The sequence below is a fragment of the Brienomyrus brachyistius genome, chromosome 7, assembly GCF_023856365.1.
Source record: "Brienomyrus brachyistius isolate T26 chromosome 7, BBRACH_0.4, whole genome shotgun sequence".
In the NCBI taxonomy this organism is placed as follows: Eukaryota; Metazoa; Chordata; class Actinopteri; order Osteoglossiformes; family Mormyridae; genus Brienomyrus; species Brienomyrus brachyistius.
In genome coordinates this window covers 14,210,109-14,236,797 of record NC_064539.1, presented here as the reverse complement: position 1 = coordinate 14,236,797, position 26,689 = coordinate 14,210,109, and the positions used below count along the sequence as shown (strand labels likewise).

The window sequence follows — 26,689 nt, the reverse complement described above, 5'->3', positions numbered from 1 at the left end:
AACAAATATTTATTTCAACTGCTAGGTATTCTGCTCTTCAGCAGCACAGTGGTGCAGTGATATGGTGGTTGGAACATTTCTGGAACCTGGGGTCTTGTCTCTGCAAAGGTTCCAAATGTCTGTAGTTCTGACCATTCTTTCAGCCTCCTGCCATACCCCACTAAGCAAAGTGGCAGCGTCATCTTGGTGTTCTGTGTTCTACATGATCTCGCTGTGCATTGCCTAAAGCAGTGGGGTGGTGATGGCTGTGTGCTGGGTAGATACTCATACACTTACAATCATACTTATTTACTTATTGACACTCCATTTTGTATTACAGGTGCAGTAGTGGTTAGGTAAGAACTTTGTTGTGCTAGTTATTATCTAAAATATGCGTCTCACATATTGCCTATTAAATCTAAGGTTTACAATAGGTTTTCTGAAATATAGAATATAGACTATATAGGCTGGCCCCCCATCCTCGTGCTCATTGCTTCCGGGATAGGCTCTGGACCCCCCGCGACCCAGTAGGATAAGCAGTTTGGAAAATGGATGGATGGATGGCTTCTGTCCAACAGCAGTAGAATCAGTGTATTATAGTATCAGTGAGTTATGAAACTATTTTTGTTTTCAGTTGGCAAGTTAACTAAAAAAATGAATAATGACCTTATCTGAATCATTAATTAAAATATCATTAGTACTACTCTAAAGCAGTTGTATGAATATTACTCAAAATTCATCAGTGTATTTTCTTGAAGTGATCATTTGTTTTATATTCAGAATCCTTGTTAATATTACAATTATCAACTACATTTTGTCAGATGAGTAAAAATAATTTATTTCACTGTACCAGGGTGTTTATTTTGTTTTTTTAAAACAGTTACAGTATCACCTGTACTTGCTTTGTCTTATATGTAGTATGTTAGACCCCATAAACATTTTGCACATCATAACAGGTTAGAATCATTGTTTAATGGTATTTAAGTGCCGCATTTTATAAATGTGCGGGCACACAACGCTCATTATTGGCACAGGTTTGCACTCCAGGTGCACTAATGGTTTTCTATTTAATTTAATTAATATATTTTTTATTATAGGGACGGCTTAGTGGTGCAGTGGTTAGCACTGTTGCCTCACACCTCTGGGACCCGGGTTCGAGTCTCCACACATGTGTGTGAAGTTTGCATGTTCTCCCCATGTCGTCATGGGGTTTCCTCCAGTTTCCCCCTACAGTCCAAAAACATGCTGAGGCTAATTGGACTTGCTAAATTGCCCATAGGTGTGCCTGTGTGAATGAATGGTGTATGAATGTGCCCTGCGATGGGCTGGCCCCCCATCCTGGGTTGTTCCCTGCCTCGTGCCCATTGCTTCCGGGATAGGCTCCGGACCCCCCACGACCCAGTAGGATAAGCGGTTTGGAAAATGGATGGATGGATGGATGGATGTTTTATTATAGAGTACATTTGGTCCCTTCCCGTAATCATACTGTTTCATGTAACACCACAAGAAAAGCAATATATTAAGTGAAGAACAAACCATATCTTTAAAAAACCTTTTGGATTCATTATCTGAATGAAGCACATACTGAAACTGAGAGGACATTTGGATTGCTGAAAAGGTGTTTCAGCTACTTAGATGAGTCAGGTCAAACGTTACAATTATGTCATTGGAAGGTTGCGGCATTCATTATGGCATGTTGTATGTTACATAACATTGCCATGCGTGATGCATGTCTGTTGGACAAAAACTGAGGGTACATAAGAGGACTTTAGAACGCATGATGCTGAACTGCATGTGCTGAGGCCAACAAAGTAGTGTATGTCGGCTGTGCGGGCAAGGAGGGATCAGCTAGCAGAAGAGCTGAATGATATGCAGCCTGGTAAGGAATCTAAATTGTGAGATGTAGAAAAACAACAGCCCTGTTTCCTTTTATTTGAACATTTTAAAACACCCTTAAAAACTGAACATTGTGTTTTATAAACAAAGATTGTACGGTACCTTTATTTAAATTTTGTGATCTCAGACCCAAAATTTAAATAAAATATACAAGCGTAATTCCCCCTTCCCACCTGCTGCTCTTGTTCAGGAGCAAGCTTCTGACATTATTATATCTCTTTCGGCACTACGCAGATGATCAACTGATGCCAGAAAACGAGGACACACTCGCTGCTACCTCATCCCATGCCTGCTTCACTTCCAAAGGCTTAGATGGAATGGTGGTGCTCCCGTAGATGATGTGCTTGTACGAGCACGTCCGTTTGCTCAGGCAAAAAATGATCTGGTGTGTCGGGAAAACGCGCAATTGTAATAGCAGTTCAATGTAGACTATGCTCTGCTGCCTTTTAAAGGTGAGGTGACACGCGATCCTGGTTGGTTCATTACATGTTACACCCAAAACACGCTTCTGAATAATTAAAAGAGGTAGGACAACCTTTTTGCACCTTGAGTTGGTGTGAAGTCTGTTTTTTCCGTATCACACATGCCTATAAATGTTAGTTGCACTTTGTGCTTTACGCTTATGCTTTAGATTGTCAAAATAGAGCCCATTTTTTTTCCTTTTAATAGTGAATCTTTTTAAGGGCTCCGTTTCTTTTTTTTTTTTAATATTTGATGGATAAAATGTGTTCATGACTTCATATCATATGCAAAAATCTAAAAAACCTCTACATATATAAGTATATAGATTGTACAACTTATAACAAACAATAATACATGCTTATTGAAGTTTCATTAACCCTGTCACTTGTCTTATATGTCTTGTAATACAATAGGTTAAATTTGAAATGTTTTCAGTTTCTTAATTGAAGCTTGAAGAGAAAAGGCAAATTTTTCATTTTCATGGATGACAGACCAGCAGATTGCAATTATCTGGATGTTTATCCTGGGTGCTGGAAACATTTCTGATTGCTTGTCAACAGAATCTACTGCAGCTAAGGCTCTTGCACATTTTCTAACCAAAAGTAAGCCATGCCTCAGTTTAGTTTCATGCAGTAAAATACTTAGCTATGAAGTGATTGGCAGGAGGTAGACATGCTGTTATCTGTATAGTACCAGTACTATCAACATCATGAACTTTTACTCCTGTTTTGTGAAATGTGCAGGCAAAACAGGTGCGTAAATTGGACTTTTTTCCACCCCTGTCAACACCGACCAATTGCTCTTCTTCAGGTTTGACTGTGGATTCATGGCATTGTTTCTATCATTCTTAGAGGCTTCATTGATTTGATAATTCAAATGGCTCTGCATTACCTTTTCGATGTCATCAAATTTGCATTCTGTTTTTGTTGTTTTTTCATGCTGTTGTTTTGGTATGTTTTTCGTATCATATCTTAGTGAAGAATAAAGTCTTCTGCCCTCGGTATCTTGGAGTAATTCTGATGCTCCGTTACACTACTAGCAACATCTGGGCTGATCGACTTGTCTTTTGGATGCCTTGTTTTATCGTGTGTTATTGTTCGGGTCATGCATTCCTCTCCTGCTGAGCTTTGTTAAAGATACCAAATGTGGAACTTCTGTTTTACCCTCAGCCCCTACCCCAATGCATCATGCCATGTTTCATTGCTTTTCCAGTTGGTGGGTGTCTTAGTCAAAATCAGTGATGGTAGACAATATTTTTGTGTCTAGCGCCTTACCTGCTGTTTCCCCCTGTGTTACTTTGGCTTCCAAGAGTTTCTAAGATCTATGATCATGTGGATATATTTATAAACCTCAACAGGCCTTAGTGGTTCTGTGAAGTGCATCTCTAAATGGGTCACTGGTGTTCATGTTGCAGCTTCACCTTCACTCCAGGGGGTGTATTTTGACTTTTTAAGCATCACTGGGGAATATCTTTGATCCTGACAAGATCATTGTAATTTGTGCTGACACTGCCCAACTTTGCCACCCTGCGAGTCTTATCGTTTAATCTCCATATGTCTTCTTATCCTATACTTGCGACGGTAGCCACTTTGAGTCTCTTGAGCGTGACTTTTTTAAGCCAAGTGTTCCTTGGTTACTTCAGATTGATGCAGTAGTCATTGCCTTAGCTGGTTCACTCTCCACAGCTGCCTATTACAATCGTGTTCAGTTGACTTACTTGGTCACTCATCTTCTGGTGGCTTACCACTTTTACAACTGCAATCTCCTCTCTGTTTTAAGTAATCTATCTCCTTCTGACGAGGATCAGACAGAAGTCTGAGACAAGTAGAAAATGTATATCTACAATCAGCATAAACGTCGACAGTGCTTCTTATTCTGCATTGCATTCTGTACTGTACAGTCAAACCTCTGATTGCAAGGATCTTGGTTTGCGAGTGTTTTGCAAGACTAGCAAATTTTTTAATAAGTTTTATAATAACCTGATAAACGAGCAAGGTCTTGCAATACGAGTATTACAGTATGTATACACTTACGTGCCTAGCGTCACGTAATCAAAACTGAGATGGTTCTTCTCTCTCTCTATCGCTGAGGGATTGTGGGTATTCGTCTCCCATACTCGGTCTAAGTCGGCGTGCCTCACTCATATAGTCAAAACTTAGTAGAAAAGCACCACCCGAATAAGGGTGTAGCAGTGCGAGCAAAGAAATCTGTTTAATGACAATGCAATGTTCACATTTCTGCAAAATCGAAAAGGAGGCAAAAGCGACTGTCATTGGATAGGTTCCTTGTTAAAGTTGCACAAAAAGAAAAAGATTCCTGTGAGCCAACAGATAACAGTGATTCCGTTAGTTGTAGTGAAAGTCGTCCTACAAAATAACCCTCCTCTTCTCCTCTCTCTCGTCTTCCAAACACCATCTACAGTTATTTTCAAAGTTAAAGTGCAGATTAATTTGTTTTTATATATTTTTACTTTATATTTTGTATTAATAACTATTTTATGAATATTTTTTGTTGTAGAATGAATCATCTGAGTTTCCATTATTTCTAATGGGAAAATTCACTTTGATATACAAGTGCTTTGGATTATGAGCATGTTTCCGGAACGAATTATGCTCGTAATCTGTGGTTTTACTGTACAAGTTTGATTTGTTCCCTAAGAGGTTCAGGTGTCCACAAACTTGGTTCCTTCTTATTGAATCTTTTGATCACTGAATATGCACTTTTGCAAATTACTTCAGTAGGTGGACTTTTCACTGAGCTCATTGGCTATATGACATGGATCAAACTGGTTTTTGTGGCTATGCCAACAACAGAAAGCAATTTCCTTTGCTCAGATAATGCTTTTGCTTTTCAGTTCTACAACATATAACATTTGATAGAGGGATTCATGATGATGAAGAGAGAATGATGTCTGAGGAATATCTGGATCGGTTATGAATTAGCTTTTTATGTGTAAGCTTTTGTGTATAATTTTATAATTATATTTAGGATGTTACAGTAATATGCTTGTCAGGTCAGTAAAATGTTGCATTTCTGCTCTGGGGAAGGCTTGTCTACCAAAATAATGTTAGTGCACACATTTTATTCACGTTTTTGTGAATTCTGTGATATAGGATTTTTTCAACACCACCATTCATAAAGTAACCTTCTGCATTAAATTGGCTTGATAGTAACTGGCATGTTCTTTGGGTTAACACAGTTAAGTACAGAGAAGCCATCATTCAACACTGTAATTCACACTAGACACACACTTTTCTTTGTTGTTTAGAAGTGGTTTGAAAAACTAAGTGGAAAAATTTGTGGCACATATAAAATACGCACCATATCAGTCCACTGTTTTTCAGTATATCGTATTACAGACCACCCATTAACTGTCCTCATGGAAGGTATTTTATAGATTCTAAAATGTGTGCGCTGGTGTGGATGAAGTTTTTAAAAATATCCTAAGTTAATATTGGCAAACAGAAAATCGGCTAGCATTTGGGGCACAGGCCTGGCACATTCTGTAACTTCTGTATTTGTGAAAAAAAATAAGCCTCAAACGAGCTTGATGGGCCCGAATGGCCTCCTCTCATTTGTAAAGTTCTTATGTTCTTATGTTCACCATCAGGCTGGCTGAAGCACAAAAAAATAAAAAATACAATTACGAATTTTGTTAGACAGTCCTGAAATATATTTAAAGCACTGTATAAAAGTATTATTTGTCCATGCAGACAAGCCAAGGTTAAAAATGGTCTGAACTGCATGATGTGCATTTAAATAAATAGAGAGTATAGGAGTGCTTTGTGGAAAGACAACAGCAGAATTCCAAAATTAATTATTGTTCCATTGAAAAAGCATGGGGGGCGGCATAGTGGTGTAGTGGTTAGCACTGTTGCCTCACACCTCTGGGACCTGGGTTCGAGTCTCCCTGAGGGTGGGTTAGATGTGTGTGGAGTGTATGTGCTGCCTGTAAAGAGTAAATGCAGAATGTTTACATTAAGCCATTTTAAACATGACTAAAGGAATGTTTCAAAAACAACGTAGTTGTTCTTTTAAAAACAACATAAAGGCTCTTTCTCATTATAATCCATGGAGAAAATATTTATCCAGTGCACAGCCTTACCTTGGCTGCTGGGGACTCAGTCAAAAAAGTATCAAATGGAAATGTTTAATGTTTGACAGATGCAGGACAATTTGATGGTGCAACAATGCAAACTTTAAGGTTTTTCTGCACTTGAAAAGAAACATTGCCAACAAAAGAACTACACATTGCATATTAAAAGCCCTGCTTGTCAGATCTTGAATGAATTCATCCACATACCCTGGCATGTAATGGCTTGCTAACTCAGGCATGCATAAAGTTATCTAAATAATAAGTGGAAAAATATATTAGGATTCTGAGTATTTTTTTTCTTATCTTCTGTCCTTTAAAGAGCCACTTCTTCGCCAGCAAAAGTGTGTGAAATTTCTTAGAGCACATGCTGTTTATAGCATTTAGTTTAAGAGGGGTGTTTAATGTTTGATGCGTGGGCCATGAAAACTGACATCAGTGATATTATGGAGAAATTTCTTTGACACTGACCACCTGTGCTATGTAGGACAGTTGTGGAGAAGTTCACAATTTTAACTACTTGCATGTTTTTGCTGCTCAGGGTAATTTTAAAGAAAATAACTTATTTAACAAATTCATTATAATAGATAGAAATTTATGTTAGAAGCACAAACCAATGATTGGCCACTCTACTTCCATGTTTTTACTGGTGTTCCATCTTACACTAAACATGTATGGTTTGCCAGTAAGATTATTTTTACAATAAAGCGATTCTGTCAGCTTTAACAGCTCACAGATGTTCACTACATTATGACGGGCATGTTTTCAACTGACTTCATGCAGTCGAAGGGGAAAGTATTTAGTGTGACAAGTTCGAACCATCTGAGAATAATGATCTTTTCTTCTACAAAGGAGTGTTAGGAACACATTATACAGGCTTCAGTGCAATATTAACATGGATGAAACCGTTTTGTTTGTTAGCTATATTAATGTATGCGCGCAAATCTACTCACAAACTGTGTTAAATTGAATCAAGGAATATATGCATGAAACAAAAAACAAAGGAAGTACAAGGAACTCCCCATCACCCATTTCCTTTAATCGTGTCAAGTACATGACCTCTTAGGAACTCACCATACCTTGAAAGAAGACCTGTCCTACCATCACACAGCAAGCTCTGTAAAAAACTGGCATGTTCACAAGCAGAAATGCTGGGAATGCAGAAACCAGATGTTCTTGGGGATGTATGGAATCAAACACTCAGGTTATTTATTAATTCATTTTTACTAAGTGCCGTTTAAATGTATGCAGTAATGAATATACACTGATTTATTTCTGGCATTTACAGATTACGACAGGATAATAGTATAATATTACCCAGCTTGTGTTTATTAGCTGATTTTAATCGATATTATATTCACAAGCTATTTCCTTGCTAATCACCCAAGCTAGACCACTGTGAGAAAATAAACACCATGCCAGATGTCATATGCAAATACAAGGTGTGCTAAATATAAAGCAAACAGACACTTTGTTGCTTTAGAATACACCTGCAAAAAACAAATCTAATGATTTTACTCCACCCCTCCATGTCAGCATTGTCGCTGTGCAAACACATTGAGCGTCTGGGGGGGGTTGACTGGGGGTTAAAGTGACTGTTATATCTACATTGGTAACAGCAGATAAATAATAAAAATAATTAACTTGTAGTGTAAAAGAACGCATTTTAGAAATTTATATGTAATTCATATAACAAATACTTTTGACAATTAAAAAAAGAAGGCAACCATCGAGACATAGAGTGTTCTCATCTCATATTCATAGGAATAATATAATAAGTATTATTATTTTTATTATTATTTGCACGCTAAATCAGAATAAGTGTCAGAATTACAAGTGTCAACATTTGATTCAATAAGAATGTTCTCATGTTCTAGTAGTCATATCACAATAACGGTCAAAGACAAATTTCACATCTTTTTCTTCAAGTCCCCCCAAAGAGAACCTGATACCAAGCACTGATTGATTACCGTTTTAATAATATAGTTCTCATATACCCTGCCTGGTTTAGCATGAATTTATTTGTGAATTTGTGTAAAAAACCTGTTACTATTGCAGTGCATGAAAAGGCAAGGTTTATGTATGTGTTTTAGAATTTTTACTATCAAGAGTTAAAAAAGAGTACATAATGATCTCCAAATACTTGTCCTAGACACTTTCTTAGTTATTCAAATCCCTATGCAAAAACACAAACCTTTGTATCAGGTGTATAAAGTGTTCCGATAACCGAGAATGCACAAAATAACACACTATGTAAACTGGGTTTTGTTTGCAGCATCTTTCATGCCGTGCGTGTGTTATGTTGCGGCCCTTAGTAAACATCACATCTCACATCATGGTGCCATCAGTCATGTTCCACCATGGGCAGGAGCAAAGGCAGGAGGATCCCAAGGTAAAATTTCACCTGTCAGGACTTGCACACATAACCAAATAAAAAAAAAAAAATGGATGACTATGTTCAGTTGGCATTGATTATATCTCATTATAAAAAAGTAACCAAACTGAGATTGAATTAATAAATTGTATTTAAAATATGCATTAATCATCAGAATCAGAATCATTAATATTTTTCCAAAGATGAAGATGTCAGGATGGAGAGCCACCTGATGGTACCTGTTTGCTTTAGAGTGTGTCGCCTGTTCCTAATTGTGGTTTTCAGTTTGTATATGTGTGTTTTCCTTTGTTTTCTCAGTAACCCTAGACCTGAGCCCCTTCATCGCAGACCCATGGGTCAGTGGAACAATAAAGCTGTCGTTTGCCCCCCGCCCCCACCAAAATTACAATGTTTTGTTTGATGCAAGGAGACATGTTCGTGTTTTTCTTTTGTTGGAGACGTGCCGCCTTCCCTTTCAGAGCTCAGAACACAAACAAAGGTTTCTGTGTCACATGACACAACGGCTTTCCTACAATTGTGTGTCTATGTATTTGTGTGTGTGTGTGTATAGCTACCAAAAAAACAATTATGTTTAAAGGTATCTTCAGTACGAGTATATTTGCTCAGAAATAAACACTATTTAACTTTAGTTACATCTGTATTATATGTACTGTAGATGTCTTGCTTGTCACTGTTTTGCGTTATATGTATATATACAGTACATATATACATATATACATTAACCATTCATTCATCAACTAAGCTGGGTCCTGGAACTTTACTTTTTCTATGGCTTACAAAGACTTGATTTATCAGTGTATAAATCCATCCATCCATCCTTTTTCCAAACCGCTTATCCTACTGGGTCGTGGGGGGTCTGGAGCCTATCCCGGAAGCAATGGGCACGAGGCAGGGAACAACCCAGGATGGGGGGCCAGCCCATCGCAGGGCTCACTCACACACCATTCACTCACACACACACACTCCTACAGGCAATTTAGCAACTCCAATTAGCCTCAGCATGTCTTTGGACTGTGGGGGGAAACCTGAGTACACGGAGGAAACCCCACGACGACATGGGGAGAACATGCAAACTCCACACACATGTGACCCAGGCGGAGACTCAAACCCAGGTCCCAGAGGTGTGAGGCAACAGTGTTAACCACTGCACCACCATGCTGCCCCCAGTGTATAAATCACTATAGTAAATACATTATTGTGTAATTTTGATTAAATTTATTTTTTTTCTGTTTTATTCAGATATAAAAATGCCAAAATTAATGATCAATTTTAAATATTTTTAATATGTATAAAGCTTTTGACCCTTTTGATCTTTGCTACAACAGGAGCATTATTCAATTAACCCATCATGCGTTGGGCCATGAATAAAAATGCTGGACAGGTTTAGGTCCCTGTTATTTTTGACTATCAGGACTCATCTATAGGATGAGATCAAACTGATTTTTAATGCTCTTGAATGGTTTCAGTTTAATTGGAAGCAGCCTCAGTGATGATTCGTGTAACACTGGTTAGTTAGGTTGATGCTGGTTGAGGGAAAAGAGATCATCATTTAGGAGTAACTGTGAAATGAAGAACATACCCCTTGACCATAATGTTCATTTTCAACGTACACCTGATGAGCTCGTTGACTCCAAATGCCAGTTTTAAACTCTGCACTTTGATAAAGTACAGCGTTGAGAGAGGAATAGAATGCTTGGGTTGCAGTACATAAACCCCTTTTGACATTACAATAAATTACTACAATTGCTTTTTTGTGAGTTAAGACACAGGCAGTGGTCCACTGAGAAGTGGGAAACAGTCAGATGACTCATCCTCAACAAGTGGACAAGTACATGTGCAGTACATGCCAAAGAAGATTGAGTGTTTCTTTCCCCTCTGTGTTCCGTATTGGCAGCTCTATTGTGGTGTGGGGTGGAATTTACTGGCAGGTTTTAGGTCCACTTAAGAGACATAGATTTTGGTATGTTAGTCTGTCCAAACAGGTATGTTTTATCTAATATTTTAAATATATATGAGATCATTTACCTTCAATAACGGAATATGTCACCTAACAGGTAAATGTAAGGAGATTTAAAGGATTTAAACAGTTAAGTATCAATATTACTATAAACCAAAAAAAACTATCTTTCCTTTAAGATCAACTACAGGAAAAAGGCCTGCATATCGAAATCATGTTGATATATAGAATGAAGTGATTTTGAAAAATTCACTGAGCTCTTCTTTCTGTGTTGCGTATCGGCAGCTCTTCTGTAGCATGGGGTGGAATTTATTGGCAGATTTTTATATAAAAATTCATATATGGATGGATGGGTTGGCAGCCCGTTCTGGGTTGTTCCTTGCTTTGTGCCCCTATCCGCCTCCGGGACAGGCTCTGGACCCCCCGCGACCCTGAAAAGGACAAGTTTCAGAAAGTGGGTAGATGTAATTCATATATGTCATGATTCATATTTTTTAGCATCCAATTGTAAATTCACACATTTTGAATTTAATAGAAATGTCATAGTTATGCTCCATTCCCCATTCAGGGAGTAATTTCCTTGACAGGGTGTGCACATCACTGCATCCCATAATGCACCACTTGTTTGCTATCGAGATGCGTGTTTTTCAGGATCACAGTATAGCAGCCAAATAAAGACCAGGAGCTTGGAGAAGCATTTCTGACTAATCATTTTAATAAATACTATTTCAGATTCGTCTGGGCAGCACCCAGACAAATCCATTCTTCCTGGGGTATACGCCTGCCCCCAAAAGCTCTAGCCTTCCCTCCACCCATGACTGTCCAGGATAAGCCTTTTAGTGGAAGATGGATGAATGAATTAAAGTGAATTGATACAACTGGTGTTTTGCACGATTTTGATTACCTTGCTTTATCTATGAGAAGGAATTCCATCCATCCATTCATCCATTGTCCAAACCGCTTATCCCACTGGGTTGCGGGGGATCCGGAGCCTATCCCGGAAGCAACGGGCACGAGGCTGAGAAGGAATTATGATTGTGATATGTGCTACGGAAATTTTGTAAAAGTGAGGAAAGATTTTTTCACGCATTTGAATCTGTGTAGTCAATTAATTTGGTGATTTCTGTTTTTATTTACTGCCAACTTTTTAACAGGAAATTATCCTTCCAATTTTTATAAATTGTTAGTCCTTGCTGCCCCCTTTTGGTTATATTTAATATTACTCATTTCAGAAATGGAAGGACAGTTTTTTTTTAATATAAATTAAAGTTTAATTATACTTTATAGTGTAAATAAGCCCCTTTTGCTAATCAATCATATTTCGACTCTAGAGCTAAGGAAATTATGCATTTAGAAATATGTATTCTATGTATATGTATTCTATGTATAGAATGGGGGGCGGCATGGTGGTGCAGTGGTTAGCACTGTTGCCTCACACCTCTGGGACCTGGGTTCGAATCTCCGCCTGGGTTACATGTGTGTGGAGTTTGCATGTTCTCCCCATGTCGTCGTGGGGTTTCCCCCGGGTACTCCGGTTTCCCCCCACAGTCCAAAAACGTGCTGAGGCTAATTGGAGTTGCTAAATTGCCCTTAGGTGTGCATGTGCGAGTGAATGGTGTGTGAGTGTGCCTTGCGATGGGCCCCCATCCTGGGTTGTTCCCTGCCTCATGCCCATTGTTTCCGGGATAGGCTCCGGACCCCCCGTGACCCAGTAGGATAAGCGATTTGGAAAATGGATGGATGGATGGAAATCTATGTATATAACACAGAATACCATTTTGCTATTAAAAATGAGTACATATTTTAGTTGTATTTAACTTTAAGAAGCTTGTTGATGCAGTTACGATATATTTTTAATCTTGTGGTTAAGGGGTTAGCACAGCGCTATTTCCCCTAGATTTGAGTGCGGAAGTTGCGTGTTCTCTTCATGCTGGCATGGGTTTCCTCAATTCACTCTGGTCTCCTCCTGCAGCCCAAAAATGTGTGGTGAATTTGTGTGCCTACATTGACCAGAGTGTGTATGTGTGCTCTGCAATTGACTGGCACTCTGACCTGAGTGTTTCCTGCCTCATGCACAGGCTTCTTGGGGTAGGCTCCAGGGTCACCATGATCCTGTGTTGGATCCAGTAGATAATTAATTATGAATTATAAACTAGTTGCATGTACTGTATTATTTTGAGGATGTTTCATTTGACAATTGTTGTTATTCTCAGAATTAGAAGAATTCTGATATCTGCATAAAATTTCTGATGTAGCTGATTTTAAATGCAGTGGAGATTTCCTGTTAAGTAAATATCCACAATTTTCTGCACAGGCAGTTAATTACCACAGTCACCTTTGGGAAAGCCATGATTTTATTAGCTGTTTACTTGTGAAAAATATAGCTATTGACATGAAAAACAGTGCAGCATTTTTATGCGTCTGCTGTATTTGTTAAATTAATGGTTATCAATTCAGAAAGTGCATGCATACATAAACAAAATGTATATATGAAGTAATTTATTCCCAGACAGAGTCAACGGATAAAGCCTTTCTTTGTTTCTTTGTTGCATTGATTTTTGAATGCTGTGACCTGAATAATTAATGCTGTGCTAAAAATGCTCATGGTGGCGTGAGGCATGTAAAAATGAACATGAACATCTCTGCAATAACTGCAAACTGTAATATGAATATTTAATTGTACCTCATGAAACTGATATGAGATGGGAGATCTTAGTAGCTGACAAAAAGAATGGTTACATCGATCATTGTCACTGTCAACAACATACGTCCATGTTAATACAATTTCCATGTGCTTTCCTGAATGCTGTGAATCACAACACAACATGGCATGCCATTTTAGTCTTATGAAAATGATTGTAGAAGAACTGATGTTACCAACGTAGCAGGCAATCATAGGTAATTAGATTATGAATAAATGTCTGTGTGCTTGTGTGTGTACGTATGTGTGTATGTATGTATGTATATATATATATATTTATATATATATATGTTAAATACTCTTTATTCTCTTGTTAAAAACTATGTATAGAGCCTTTAAATAGAAGCACTATGTAAACGTGATTTGTACTATTAGTGATGCACCATAACAGACTCTGTGTTAGTATGCAAACTGTGCAACTTGAGTAAAATAGGCTATAAGCCAATAAATCATAACAATTCAACAGATCATAGTATAGGTTTAGTTGTCTATGCTATTAAAATATGCCAATTTAACTGCTTTTTCTGTTGCTGCATACAAATTCAGAGTGATGGAATTCAGTAGCCTAGGTCATCCAGAGAGCCAAAGGCCAGTCCATTATTCTAACCAAGGGCAGTCCTTTATTCTACACTTTATATGTGTGGAACACAGTCAAGCTTATCCTTGGATTTTGAGTAGTGAATCAGTATAGCACTGCCACAGCAGATATAAAGAGAATTCTCATTTGTTACCCTGGGTGAAATCCACTACTAATTTACCGTTGTCATGGCAACAAACATCAGAGGAATTACTGTGGATCACAGGTCTGTGCAGTATGGAAATCAATGTGAATGGCCACATGTTCATATTTCACTGAGGGAAACAGTAACACATGTGGTTATTTATAGAATTTTGTACATGTTTGTGAAATACAAGTAAAATACGGTTTTCAGCCACTTAATATAGCATGCATATACATAATAGAAATAGAAATAAAAGATGGATTGAAAACAGGAGGAACTGGGTACCTTAAGATAAAATCGATTCTAGCTCATGAAGGGCTTTCTTTCATGGATATTATGAAATGTTGTTAAAAATGCTGAACTGACCTTTAAAACCACTCATACTCAAAATAGACAAATAAAATGGTGCTAAATTACATTAAAGACTAACAAATTACATTACAAAGAATAATAATTTGCTATTATTTTATGTTAACTCCTGTACCTGGATGCTGTTTTCATGCTTCTGTTCAAGGTTGATTTCACAACATGAAAAAAACACCGTTATCTTAAAGTCATGGTAAAAATGCATTAAATCTTTTTAAAGGTAGGGAACACAATATTCTCTCCCTCTCCCTCTCTCTCTCTCGCTATATATATATATATATATATATATATATATATATATATATATATATATATATATATATATATATACATACATATATTTTTTTTCTCTATATATTTTTTTTCTTCCCTCTTCACAATGTTTCTTTAATTAGCTTTTGAACCTGTTTAATCTTTTCCTAGATGAATTTTAAAAACATTATTCAAATTCACATGAATAATTCTCTCTTAAAAAATTGTTTCATTAATGTTAATGCTCCTTAGGGGGACTTTGTTTCAGTTGAAAAGGAGAAAAAGAAACATCAAAGATAATTTTCTTAATTTGGTCAATATATTCACATACATTTAATATTTTATTAATAACAATTACGAGTCATTTAGGATTTTGTTAGGAGAAATGAAAGATGAGTCTCAAAGATGTAGCACATGTCAATGGACCAGATAAATCCACTGCATGTGCGACTTTAAAATGCATTACTTGGTTCTTCTCAGGTAATGGGTAGCAACTGGTAGCACTGAGAGACCAAGAACGCGAAGTATGAGGTGCATTTGTTGAAGAATGAGCTGCCGTACTGGATTATTGAAAACAAAATGGAGTCTGAATGTTGTTTTGGAGACAAAGAGGAGGAGGAGACAAAGGGCTGTAGATACAACTGTGGCTGCCACCCTTGGTGATTTTGGAGCTTCCAACACAGAAGAAATTCTGGTCACAGGTACATCATGTCTTAGTAGCCTATATGTGGAATTAGAAAAGTATGTACACAGAACCTTGATGACTGCTATGTAGGTAGCTAGACAAATGCATGGTTAAATATGTCATATAAGTATAGCACATTTATTTGTTGATTTGAGACGACCTACAGTATAATACTACTTTTACATAATATATTTCTAGTGGCATCAGAATTTCTCACGGAAATAACTGAGAGCATAATTTTCATGCTGAAGTGATCATTGTGAATGCAGGCTAATAACATGCCTGCTTTATACTAGCATGTGTACCGTCTCTTTACTTTCAGCAAGCTTTGCTTATATAGGGTACACATTTGTATATTTGTAACGATTGCAATAATGTTTAGTTTTGAATTTGGTTACCAAAAAATTAACACGCAAATAACTTGGCATGGAAGTGTGTCAGAGTTCTACTCAAAATTATCTATGATTGTCCATCTTGCAACTACTTACTCTGGTTAAGGTTATGATGCCAGTCCTTCATAGGGCACATACATGAGAAATTACATTCTACAGGCATCAGTTAGCTTAAGTACATTTTTTGGATTCAACATCATGGATGGAACTTGTAAATTCTATATAACCAAATTGGAATTGGGATTCAAACCTTAAAGTTACCTTACCTTAAAGTTATGAGGTAGTATTGCTACTCATCGAGCCACTTCATCTATACGTGTACGTGCCTGTTTGTAAATTGTTCAATATTTTTTCTTCCTTCTTGTGCTAAAGAAATGTGAAAATGCCTTTTCAAAATACGGAAAATTTCATTATCATATTATCCTCTTTTTGGTTTTTCTAGTTAAAGATGGGGGTGGCATGGTGATGCAGTGGTTAGCACTGTTGCCTCACACCTCTGGGTCCCAGGTTCGAGTCTCCGCCTAGCTTACATGTGTGTGGAGTTTGCATGTTCTCCCCATGTCGTCGTGGGGTTTCCTCCGGTTTCCCCCCACAGTCCAAAAACATGCTGAGGCTAATTGGAGTTACTAAATTTCCTGTAGGAGTGCATGTGTGAGTGAACGGTGTGTGAGTGTGCCCTGCGATGGGCTGGCCCCCCATCCTGGGTTGTTCCCTGCCTCGTGCCCGTTGATTCTGGGATAGGCTCCGGACCCCCCGCGACCCAGTAGGATAAGCGGTTTTGAAAATGGATGAATAGATGGATAGTTAAAGATGAGTAATATGTAAAAACTGACTGAATTTTCACTATCTCTGTCCTACATGGTTGCTTTGTCGTTGACTTAGTAAGTCAAAGACAAAAGCCTTCACACAGATCTCCAATATCACTTGATCTTTGCTTGGAAAAGAAACATGAATATAAGTATTTAGTTGTTCATATAAAACAATAATTCATTACGTGAGTTTATTATCCAGGTAAAACAACTGTGTTGTATTACATAGGGTATGCAGTTTACTTTGAGTCTTCTGCTAGCGATGTACATAGTGCTAGCATAGCAGCATACCGTATGCTCTCCCTCACAGATTTCTAATGTATCACCCTGAACCCATTTTATTCATTGTTTGTACAATGAACTACTCCTGTCCCCGTATACATAGCGTATAATGTAAACAATTATTTCACGGTAGCTCGTTCATAGCAGGAATTAGAACGATAATTTTGTTCAGGGGTGCGGCATGGTGGTGCAGTGGTTAGCACTGTTGCCTCACACCTTCAAGTCTCCGCCTGGGTTACATGTGTGTGGAGTTTGCATGTTCTCCCCATGTCGTCGTGGGGTTTCCTCTGGGTACTCCGGTTTCCCCCCACAGTCCAAAAACATGCTGAGGCTAATTGGAGTTGCTAAATTGCCCATAGGTGTGCATGTGTGAGTGAATGGTGTGTGAGTGTGCCCTGCGATGGGCTGGCCCCCCATCCTGGGTTGTTCCCTGCCTCGTGCCAATTGCTTCCGGGATAGGCTCCGGACCCCCCGCGACCCAGCAGGATAAGCGGTTTGGAAAATGGATGGATGGATGGAATTTTGTTCAGGGCCTTAGCAATATTTATCATAGTATGCTAGACTGTTTTTTCCCAAGAAAAAAGTTTTGCATTAGTGGTAAACATAATGTATAGTTCCAGATTAAGTTTGGGAGTATGTGGAGTCTATAGAATGAGATTAGTGTCAAAAATGACAGAATTTGCTTTTAAGTTGAATTGTTATTGTGTGTGTTTTTGTATTATGTAAAATGTTATATTCATATCCGAAACAATACAATTTGAATTTCAACATCTGTATTCACTTTTTTATATATTGAATGCAAATTTAAGCCTTTAATTTATTTGGTTCTTTGAAGGCATCCAAATTCAGAGCTTGATTGCTTTTGAAAATGTATATATGTATGGAAACAACCGAAGAAATGAAAGATGAATTTATGCTACATTTTTAATTGTTTGCATGCTAAATGCTAAATGGTAAATTGTCTTTGGTATATTTGGCAGTGGGCGGCATGGTGGTGCAGTGGTTAGCACTGTTGCCTCACACCTTTGGGACCCAGGTTTGAATCTCCGCCTGGGTCACATGTGTGCGGAGTTTGCATGTTCTCCCCATGTCGTCGTGGGGTTTCCTCTGGGTACTCCGGTTTCCCCCCACAGTCCAAAAACATGCTGAGGCTAATTGGACTTCCTAAATTGCCCGTAGGTGTGCGTGTGAGGGTGAATGGTGTGTGTGTGAGTGTGCCCTGCGGTGGGCTGGCCCCCCATCCAGGGTTGTTCTCTGCCTCGTGCCCTTTGCTTCTGGGATAGGCTCCGGACCCCCCGCGACTCAGTAGGATAAGCAGTTTGGAAAATGGATGGATGGATATTTGGCAGTTTGCTTATAGCATGTGAATTTGGTCTCATCTTCATGTTTTTGAGTCATACTGTAGGTTTTAGACATATTTTGATCGTTGGACATAATGTGCATGTTTGAGATGTGGAATTTAGACCCCAGGCTCCTCATGAAGCTTAATCATGCCTACACTTATGTATGAGGACTGCAGCTAAATCACATTATCGTGTGTAAAGCATGCACAATACCAGTAATAATATAGGTATGGGAGATATGGGGAAAGTGCAACCAAGGCTTGGAAACTGACAATGGAAAAAATGATGCCATAAATTCTAAAGAGCATTGATGGACACATTTAAGACACCAGCATTGTAATATGATGTAAAATTACACCTTATTGGCTTCTTTAAGAATAGTGCTTGAGAATGGTTCAGAGATAAGCCTACATTGTTTATGTTCAAAGTATATTTACTGTTTACCACATACATAATGTATTGTTTTCAAAACTAGTCAAACATTTCCAGAAGGCACAAGAAGACATACATAACATATGACATGTGTAGCATAAGTGTTTAATCACACATTTCAGCTCCAGCATATACATATACAATTTAGAACTTGAAATAATATTAAGATCTAAAAGTAAAAATGTTCATACTTTACTTTTGTTCTCAATTATTTTGTACAATAATACTGCCCACAAAAATACATAATAAAATAATGTTAAGGTATGTAAAATAAGGTGTGCCCATTTACACTGTTAATGTGGAAATGCATAATATTCAAACACATTTTTATTATATAATAACAAACCTATTATTCTAACTTGCATATGCATCTACTGCATTTTTTCCAAGAAACCAGGTTATGCTTTCTAGGCAACTATTTTCTTTGTCCAAAAGTGCCATTTACTATAATTTTTCATGCACTTGACATATTGCTACTTTGTGCATAAAAATAGCTACACTTACCTCGACACTAGCTTCTGAGGATTTATGTATGTGGAGAAGTTTTGCAAATCTGGAAAGAGCTGTGCAAAAATGGCTGCAGTTTAAACACAACAATTTCTTCTCAAAATCTTCACAAATCTTTTTTTAAAAATGTGACATAATTTTTTTCCTGACTGAATTTCACACTTCTACATAGCCATGCTATGATTGCACCCACAATTTCATAAATTTTTTAGGACATAGCTGGTTTGTTAAATATCTTATGGAGATATTTACAGTCAGTTGCTCAAAGTGAATTTTGACTTTGAGGCTAATTTTGTACTTCCTACAGGTGTGAATTTTGTGTCTTAATGGAATTGTAATTGAAAATATAACCTATTTAATTCTTAATAAAAATGACTACTCACACACAATTTGATGAGATATTTGCTTTTTCACCCAATTATAACTCAACAACTGCAGCATGATTGTAAGCATAGACTTCATCAACCATTACATCATTATTTGTTGCTGTGCTTGACAAATTGCCTGTGCAGTGATTGGATTTTAAGATGGGGCAGTGCTGAAGTGTGCATTAAAGCAAGCATCTCTGTTTCGCCAAATGAAACTGCATGTAAAACGAAATAATACTAATAATAAAGAAAAATAGATCCGACCGCATAAACACGTGGAAAAAGGAAAAAAAAACTGGTAAGTGGTTGTCAATATTATAAGAAGCCTTGGGAGAAAGATTTCAGGCCTTGCACAGAGAAGAATGAAATTGCAGAGCTGGAGCGGATAATTCATTCAGTATTAAATTTTCAAACAGAAAAGATAAAATTACTTGTATCTGAAAACATAGCATTCCCCCAGCTCTCTGTTTGACTGATCAGCTGATGAAGAGACTAGCTGCACGCAGCTTTGCTGGGTTGTTAATTTTATCCCCACTAACTGTGATTTCTGATAGCCGGCCTACTGATTGCAGTCAGGTAAATATCCTTCTTTATTTTTATCCACAGGATTTAGAGAGGCTACATCACAGACACAACATGTAAGTGTGCAACAGATCAAATATATTCTCAGCAAAGGCAGCCTTGTACTTGTGGCGATTATACTGAAAAGGAACATAACAAAATGCATGCAGCAGATCTTTTTTATTTTATAGATAATGCTTTATCCTCTGGAATTCAGCCAAAATAACTGCAGCTCTCTGAGGAGACGCTTGAAGCGTTTTAAACTTACCGCAGTCAACCAATTATTAACAGATTTTCCTGTCCCTGTCGTCTTTGCTGTATTCGCTCGTCTCCGGTATTTACGTTTGCTGTGGAATATTCTGCATTCTCTCGGAGAATGATGGAGATTTTGCTGTTGATTATTAGGCCTGCTCCCACAAGATCCCTGAGGATATGTATTTGTTGTTTGCTGGATTCAAGCATCGGCTGGCTGTTGAAGCTTTTCAGTTAAATCTCCCTGCTCAGGCTTTTTTTTTTTTCTCCTTCCTTTCGCTGCAGCCGGGTGGACTGGTCATATTAGGTGCACATCTCTCTGCCTAGTGTATTGTTAATGCTAGCCTCACAAAATGTCTTTGTGCTATTTCATTGCTCTGCAATGGAAATGCACTAGCTGCGTTTACCGTGGTGCTGCAGTGTGGAAGATGAAAAATCTAGGAGCGTAAGCTCGTTCTGTCTGCAGAAGGGAGATAGGAAGGGCTGCTGATGCCTCTCCTCTCTGCGTGAACAAAAGAAATAAGATTGAGAAGAAATGCCAGGCTGATTAATTTCATCTTTTTGCATAGTTCAGGAATATTTGACATATTTAATCTGCAAGCATGACGGACTCTGAGAGTACTTTATACTTTGGAAATACAAGCCTCTCGAAGTCAAGGGTCTTTTTGTACTATTTGCATTTTTATATTTATAGTGCACTGTATCATATACTGGTTATTATAATAGACATATATATGCATGGATATATAAGACGTTTGCTTATTGCTGTGAGATTTTTTGTGGAAAGAATGTTCTATAATGCAGTAACTTTAGAGAGATAGTGAGATTACTAAACACTCTTGAAGAATATGGTGAAGTAAATCGTGTTTCATATAATCAGAATCTACAGTGTCATTGTCGTTTGTTACAGGAATGCAGCTAGTCGCCTTCCCTCAGTGGTTATACTGTAATTCAGCATGTCAGTATATTTAGCCATTAGTTGTGAATGCGTCTTGTCTTTTCTAATATTTTATAGTTTGCTGTTGAAATAATAATGATATTCAGAGGGTGGTTGCAATCAAATATTTTATGCTTTCTAAAAATGAAGTCTGTCCTTCATTATTCGCTACATACTGAGGTATGTCAGATCAAGCAAAATGCAGATGTGGCAGCGGTTTATGTTATGTATATATCTGCAAAACAATGTAGCCTTCTGCAGATTATCTCCGGAAATTGCGTGGCGACTCAACTAATTAGACTGGTCATTTATCGTAACACATGCAAAGTGACAGTCATATATTATCCACAAAATATAACAGTAAAATACTACAGTCTTTGTAGACACAACAATATATTAATGTTCTGTCTATATCATTATACCTACCATTTCCCTTTTTTGTATCCAATTAAACTTTTACATTCTTTGAGTATAATTATATTACATCCATCTTCTAACTGCTTGTCCAGAGTTGCAAGGTTATATTAATTTTACCCTAAATTTATGTAGTATTAGTATGTAATACGGTTAACAATTATACTAATATTATGTGGACTGTTACTCTTTAATGTAATATTCTTAAAAAAAGTGATGAATGGACTTACCAGTAAATTAATCAGTTGTAGCTGATTCCAAACTGTTTCCTGAGGAATGGCTTAAGTTGTTTCTAGATTATACCTGGATAATTTGTAGCACTGGAATGTTATAACTTACCTGAGACTTTGATATGGGAGGATATAAGTTGGCCATGGTATTCAAGCTGGCCTCTGGACGAGTAGTTTTAAATGATTTGTTATCCAAAGGTTGCCACATTCTAGCAGTGGCAGATGTGACTCATCCTTGATCTGTAGAAGCTTCAGTACAAAAGTAGCCTTTGGTGGATAAAAGTGTCAAGTCAGCTATTGATTCACCAAAGCTTTCATGGCATTTTTGGTACAGAAAAAATATAAGAAAAATCCAGAACTATAATGGGAGAAATTTGTAGTCATGATATTACAGGTTTAATAATGCAAAAAACATTTTTTCAGATTGTAAGACAAGTTTTGTTTATTTTCTATGCATAAACCATAAATGCAATCTAATTGACCCTCCTTATTTATTTGCCATTCAGTAGATTACAGTATATTTTTCTTGACATCCAAAAGACAAATCCCAAGTAATAAACCATTGTTTGAAATTATTTCTACACAGGAGTCTGAAGGTGGGAACTTAGAGGAAATGGAGGAGGTCCGTCTAAAGAAACGAAAGCGCAGGAGGCACGTTGTCAAGGAAATGAGGAAAGAAGATGGGGAAATAGTCAAAAAAAGGCGTGGCCGACCCCCAGCAGAAAAGTTCCCCCCTAACCCTCCAAAACTTACCAAGCAGATGAATGCCATTGTGGAGACTGTCATTAACTACAAAGATGGGTAAGACTAAGACAGTAAGTTGTTTTTAGTAAAGCCATAATTATGTAAGCTACCCGGCATCACTTCCCCTTTAAATAACTGTAATAATTCTAAAATTACACTCAGTGAATTCTATGAAACCACAGTCAATGTGTGAATGCAACGTATGTACCATTGATCAGCCAAAAAATGATTACCTCCCCCTTGTAAAGCAAATCATATTGACTATTTAGTAAAAACCGTTCATGTTATGCTGTGAGATATTAGACGGTAAGCTAACATTTGGTTGAACTGACAAGCCCATATGTAGCATGGATTCATCCACTGTGTGTTGTGGCTCCCATGAACATTATCAAAATGATCTGCCATTTGTGCTGCAGTACCCCTTCTGTTGGTTGGTACAGTACCACGTGGGACAGCTTTCATCCAGTCACTGTCAGTTGGTACTCACCATGGCTGACCATCAGCACCCCACAAGCCTGGTCATTTTGAAGATGCTCTGACCCAGTCATCTGACCAAAGTGATTTGGCCACTGCTCAAAAAAATTAAAGGAACACTTTTTAATCAGAGTATAACATCAAGTTAAATAACTTCTGGGAAATTGATTTGGTCAGTTAAGCAGCAAAGGTGGTTGTTAATCAGCTTCAGCTGCTTTGGTGTTAATGAAATTAACAACAGGTGCACTAGAGGGGCAACAATGAGACGACCCCCAAAACAGGAATGGTTTAACAGGTGGAGGCCACTGGCATTATTCCCTCCTCATCTTTTCTGATGGTTTTTTCACTAGTTTTGCATTTGGCGACAGTCAGTGTCACTACTGGTAGCATGAGGCGATACCTGGACCCTACAGAGGTTGCACAGGTAGTCCAACTCCTCCAGGATGACGCATCAATATGTGTCATTGCCAGAAGGTTTGCTGTGTCTCCTAGAAGAGTCTGAAGGGCATGGAGGAGATTCCAGGAGACAGGCAGTTACTCCAGGAGAGCTGGACAGGGCCGTAGAAGGTCCTTAACCCATCAGCAGGACAAGTATCTGCTGTGCAAGGAGGAACAGGATGAGCACTGCCTGAGCCCTACAAAATGAACTTCAGCAGGCCACTGGTGTGAATGTCTCTGACCAAACAATCAGAAACAGACTTCATGAGGGTGGCCTGATAGCCTGACGTCCTCTAGTGGGCCCTGTGCTCACTGCCTGGGACCATGGAGTTTGATTGGCATTTTCCATAGAATACCAAAATTGGCAGGTCTACCACAGGCACCCTGTACTTTTCACAGATGAGAGCAGGATCATCCTGAGCACATGTGTCAGGCATGAAAGGGTCTGGAGAAGCTGTGGAGAATGTTATGCTACCTGTATCATTGTTCAGCATGACTGGTTTGGTGGTGGGTCACTGATGGTCTGGGGAGGCATATCCATGGAGAGACGCACAGAGCTCAGCAGGCTAGACAACGGCACCTTGAGTGTCATTTGGTATCGGGATGAAATCCATGGACCGACTGTCAGAACCTATGCTGATGCAGTGGGTCCTGGGTTCTTCCAGGTGCACAACAATGCCGGGAGAGTATGCAGGCAGTTCCTAGAAGATTAAGGAATTGATACTATTGAATGCTCGTTCACCTGACCAAAATCCAGTAGAACACTTCTGGGATATGTTTCGGTCTATCCGATGCCACCAGGTTGTACCTCAGACTGTCCATAAGCTCAGGATGCTCTGGTCCAAATATAGGAGGAGATTCCCCAGGACATGTTGTCAGGAATGCATTGAAGCACGTGGGCACCAGACAAACTACTGAGTACGATTTTGAGTTGCTGAAATGAAAGTCCGGCAAAATGGACTAGCATTTTTTCACTTTGATTTTCGGCGTGTTTTTGAATTCAGCCCTCTGTAGGTTGATCATTTTCATTTCCATCAAACAATGAGGCATCCTTTTGTTCACAACACATTACCCAGTCCATAAAATCCAGCATGATTGTTTTTCCAATTGAGATGTGATGTGTTTTCAAAGTGTTCCTTTAATTTATTTGAGCAGGGTATTATGATGGGTTACATAAAGACATTGGCTGCCAGTGTATCTCTCTTACAAAATCATTGGTTTATGACCTGAGGAGGAAGGTCCCCTGGCTTGAAAAGCTACTGAATTTTCCACTCAAAAAGGGAAATTTATCTTGGTAAACTTAGTTTTTCAGTCAGACACACATAATCCCATCAAACAAATGCTGTGCTCCTTTGAACCAAAAATGTAATTATTATTTTTATAATTCAGCCAGGTAAACATGGTTCGTTTTTAGGATCACAATTTGAAGAAACCCATTATTAATTAATAAACCATTATTGAATAATTGTTAACGGGAGTGCTGTTCTACGGTGCCATGACACCAGCTATACCCAAGGCTATTGCATAAGAGTGCTGACAGGTATATTCTGTATCATTGAAATTCTGGGCCAAACTGCTTTAAAAACAGATGACTGTCTTATGACCATCTCTGCTAGTCTTTTTCATGTTAGCATTTTGGTGTGTGTACCGGGAATAATTGGTTTTAGGCCCCATTACAGTTAACTAAGTGGATCTCTGACTGAGGTATATTGGCTTCATGCAACATCAGACAGGAATGCAGGAATACAGTTTAACATGAATAATCTTAAACAAAGATATTTGCATCTTAATGGTGTAACGGTAAAAAGATGCTTATAAAGTAATGTATGAATGCACTGAAATGTGTTTTATTTTAATATTTTATTCATAATTTGAATTTATTGGTGACTTTTTGCTTGATATGATTTTAATATGAAAAATATTAATTTAATTCATAACTATTTCCATAGAGGGTATGCAGTAACGTCACTTTCCTGCCAGAACACGCCACCTCAGATGGATGGAGTGGCAAACATGGCTGATTTTAGTAGGAATCTGTGCAACAAAAGATTATCTGTTTGAAAGCAGTTGAACTCGACAGGGAACCATTTAAAGTCCTAAGTATCAGTGGACACTGGACATTGATATGTGACCATGAATTGAGTTTCCCGACAACATATTTTGTAGAAACTTTTAAAGTCATTTAGCCATCTGCACTTTGTGGAGTAGCCCCTTATAAGGAAAACCAGCATTATTTTGGATAGCTAATACCATTCCCCACTTTGCTAGTAGAACACAAGACTATTAAATATTTAATATTTAATGAGTAGTTAACACAGTATATGACTTACTGTAAGGCCTGATTTTACTCACAAGTCCAACATAAATGACACAAACTAAAACTCACTTTTTACGGCCTGGATACCAGTTGCTTCTGTGTATCGCAGTGACGTTTTCAGCAATTTGTAAAAATACAGCTCTTTCCCATTTTATCTGTAATTTTGTGGTATCCAAATTGAACTACGTGTATAACACTGCCACTCAGTATTTTTGCAACTCGATAGGTATAACCTCAGTGACATCTGGCTACTGTGATGTCATGTGCATACCCTCTACTGGGGATGCACTCAGAACATCAGATTCATTCATGCTAGCTGTACTGATTCGCATAGTATGTTTATTTATTCATTTCAGGTCTGGCCGAAAACTCAGTGAAGTTTTTGTCCGGTTGCCCTCCAGAAAAGAACTGCCGGAATACTATGAGCTGATAAGAAAGCCTGTGGACTTCAGAAAGATAAAGGTTCATCCAACACTGATAATGAAATGAATCAACACTGACTTGAAGCGTTTGTCCAGTCTTGGCAATAGAATATTTTATTATTTCCATAGTCCAAATACATTAGAGAATTAATAATTGAGATATTATAGAATAATTATAAATTTTATATATTCATATATACAATTTTCTATTTATATATACAATAAATTACATTTACACACATATATTGGATGGTTACTG

General features: G+C 37.9%; 1 protein-coding gene across 5 annotated transcripts in view; it reads left to right on the top strand.

The window, feature by feature from the left end:
* Window positions 1-26,689, top strand: part of LOC125746459 (probable global transcription activator SNF2L2) — a 37,757-nt gene that overhangs the window by 5,496 nt on the left and 5,572 nt on the right. For 3 of the 5 annotated variants that reach the window (XM_049020445.1, XM_049020444.1, XM_049020446.1), the window contains 4 exons: window positions 15,304-15,524; window positions 20,248-20,279; window positions 22,622-22,836; window positions 26,365-26,470. In XM_049020445.1, coding sequence (XP_048876402.1) covers window positions 15,371-15,524; window positions 20,248-20,279; window positions 22,622-22,836; window positions 26,365-26,470 — 507 coding nt within the window. In that variant the 5' untranslated portion in view covers window positions 15,304-15,370. Of the gene's footprint in view, window positions 1-15,303; window positions 15,525-20,085; window positions 20,218-20,247; window positions 20,280-22,621; window positions 22,837-26,364; window positions 26,471-26,689 lie in introns of those variants that run through there. The other 2 variants (XM_049020447.1, XM_049020448.1) reach the window with 2 other exon arrangements.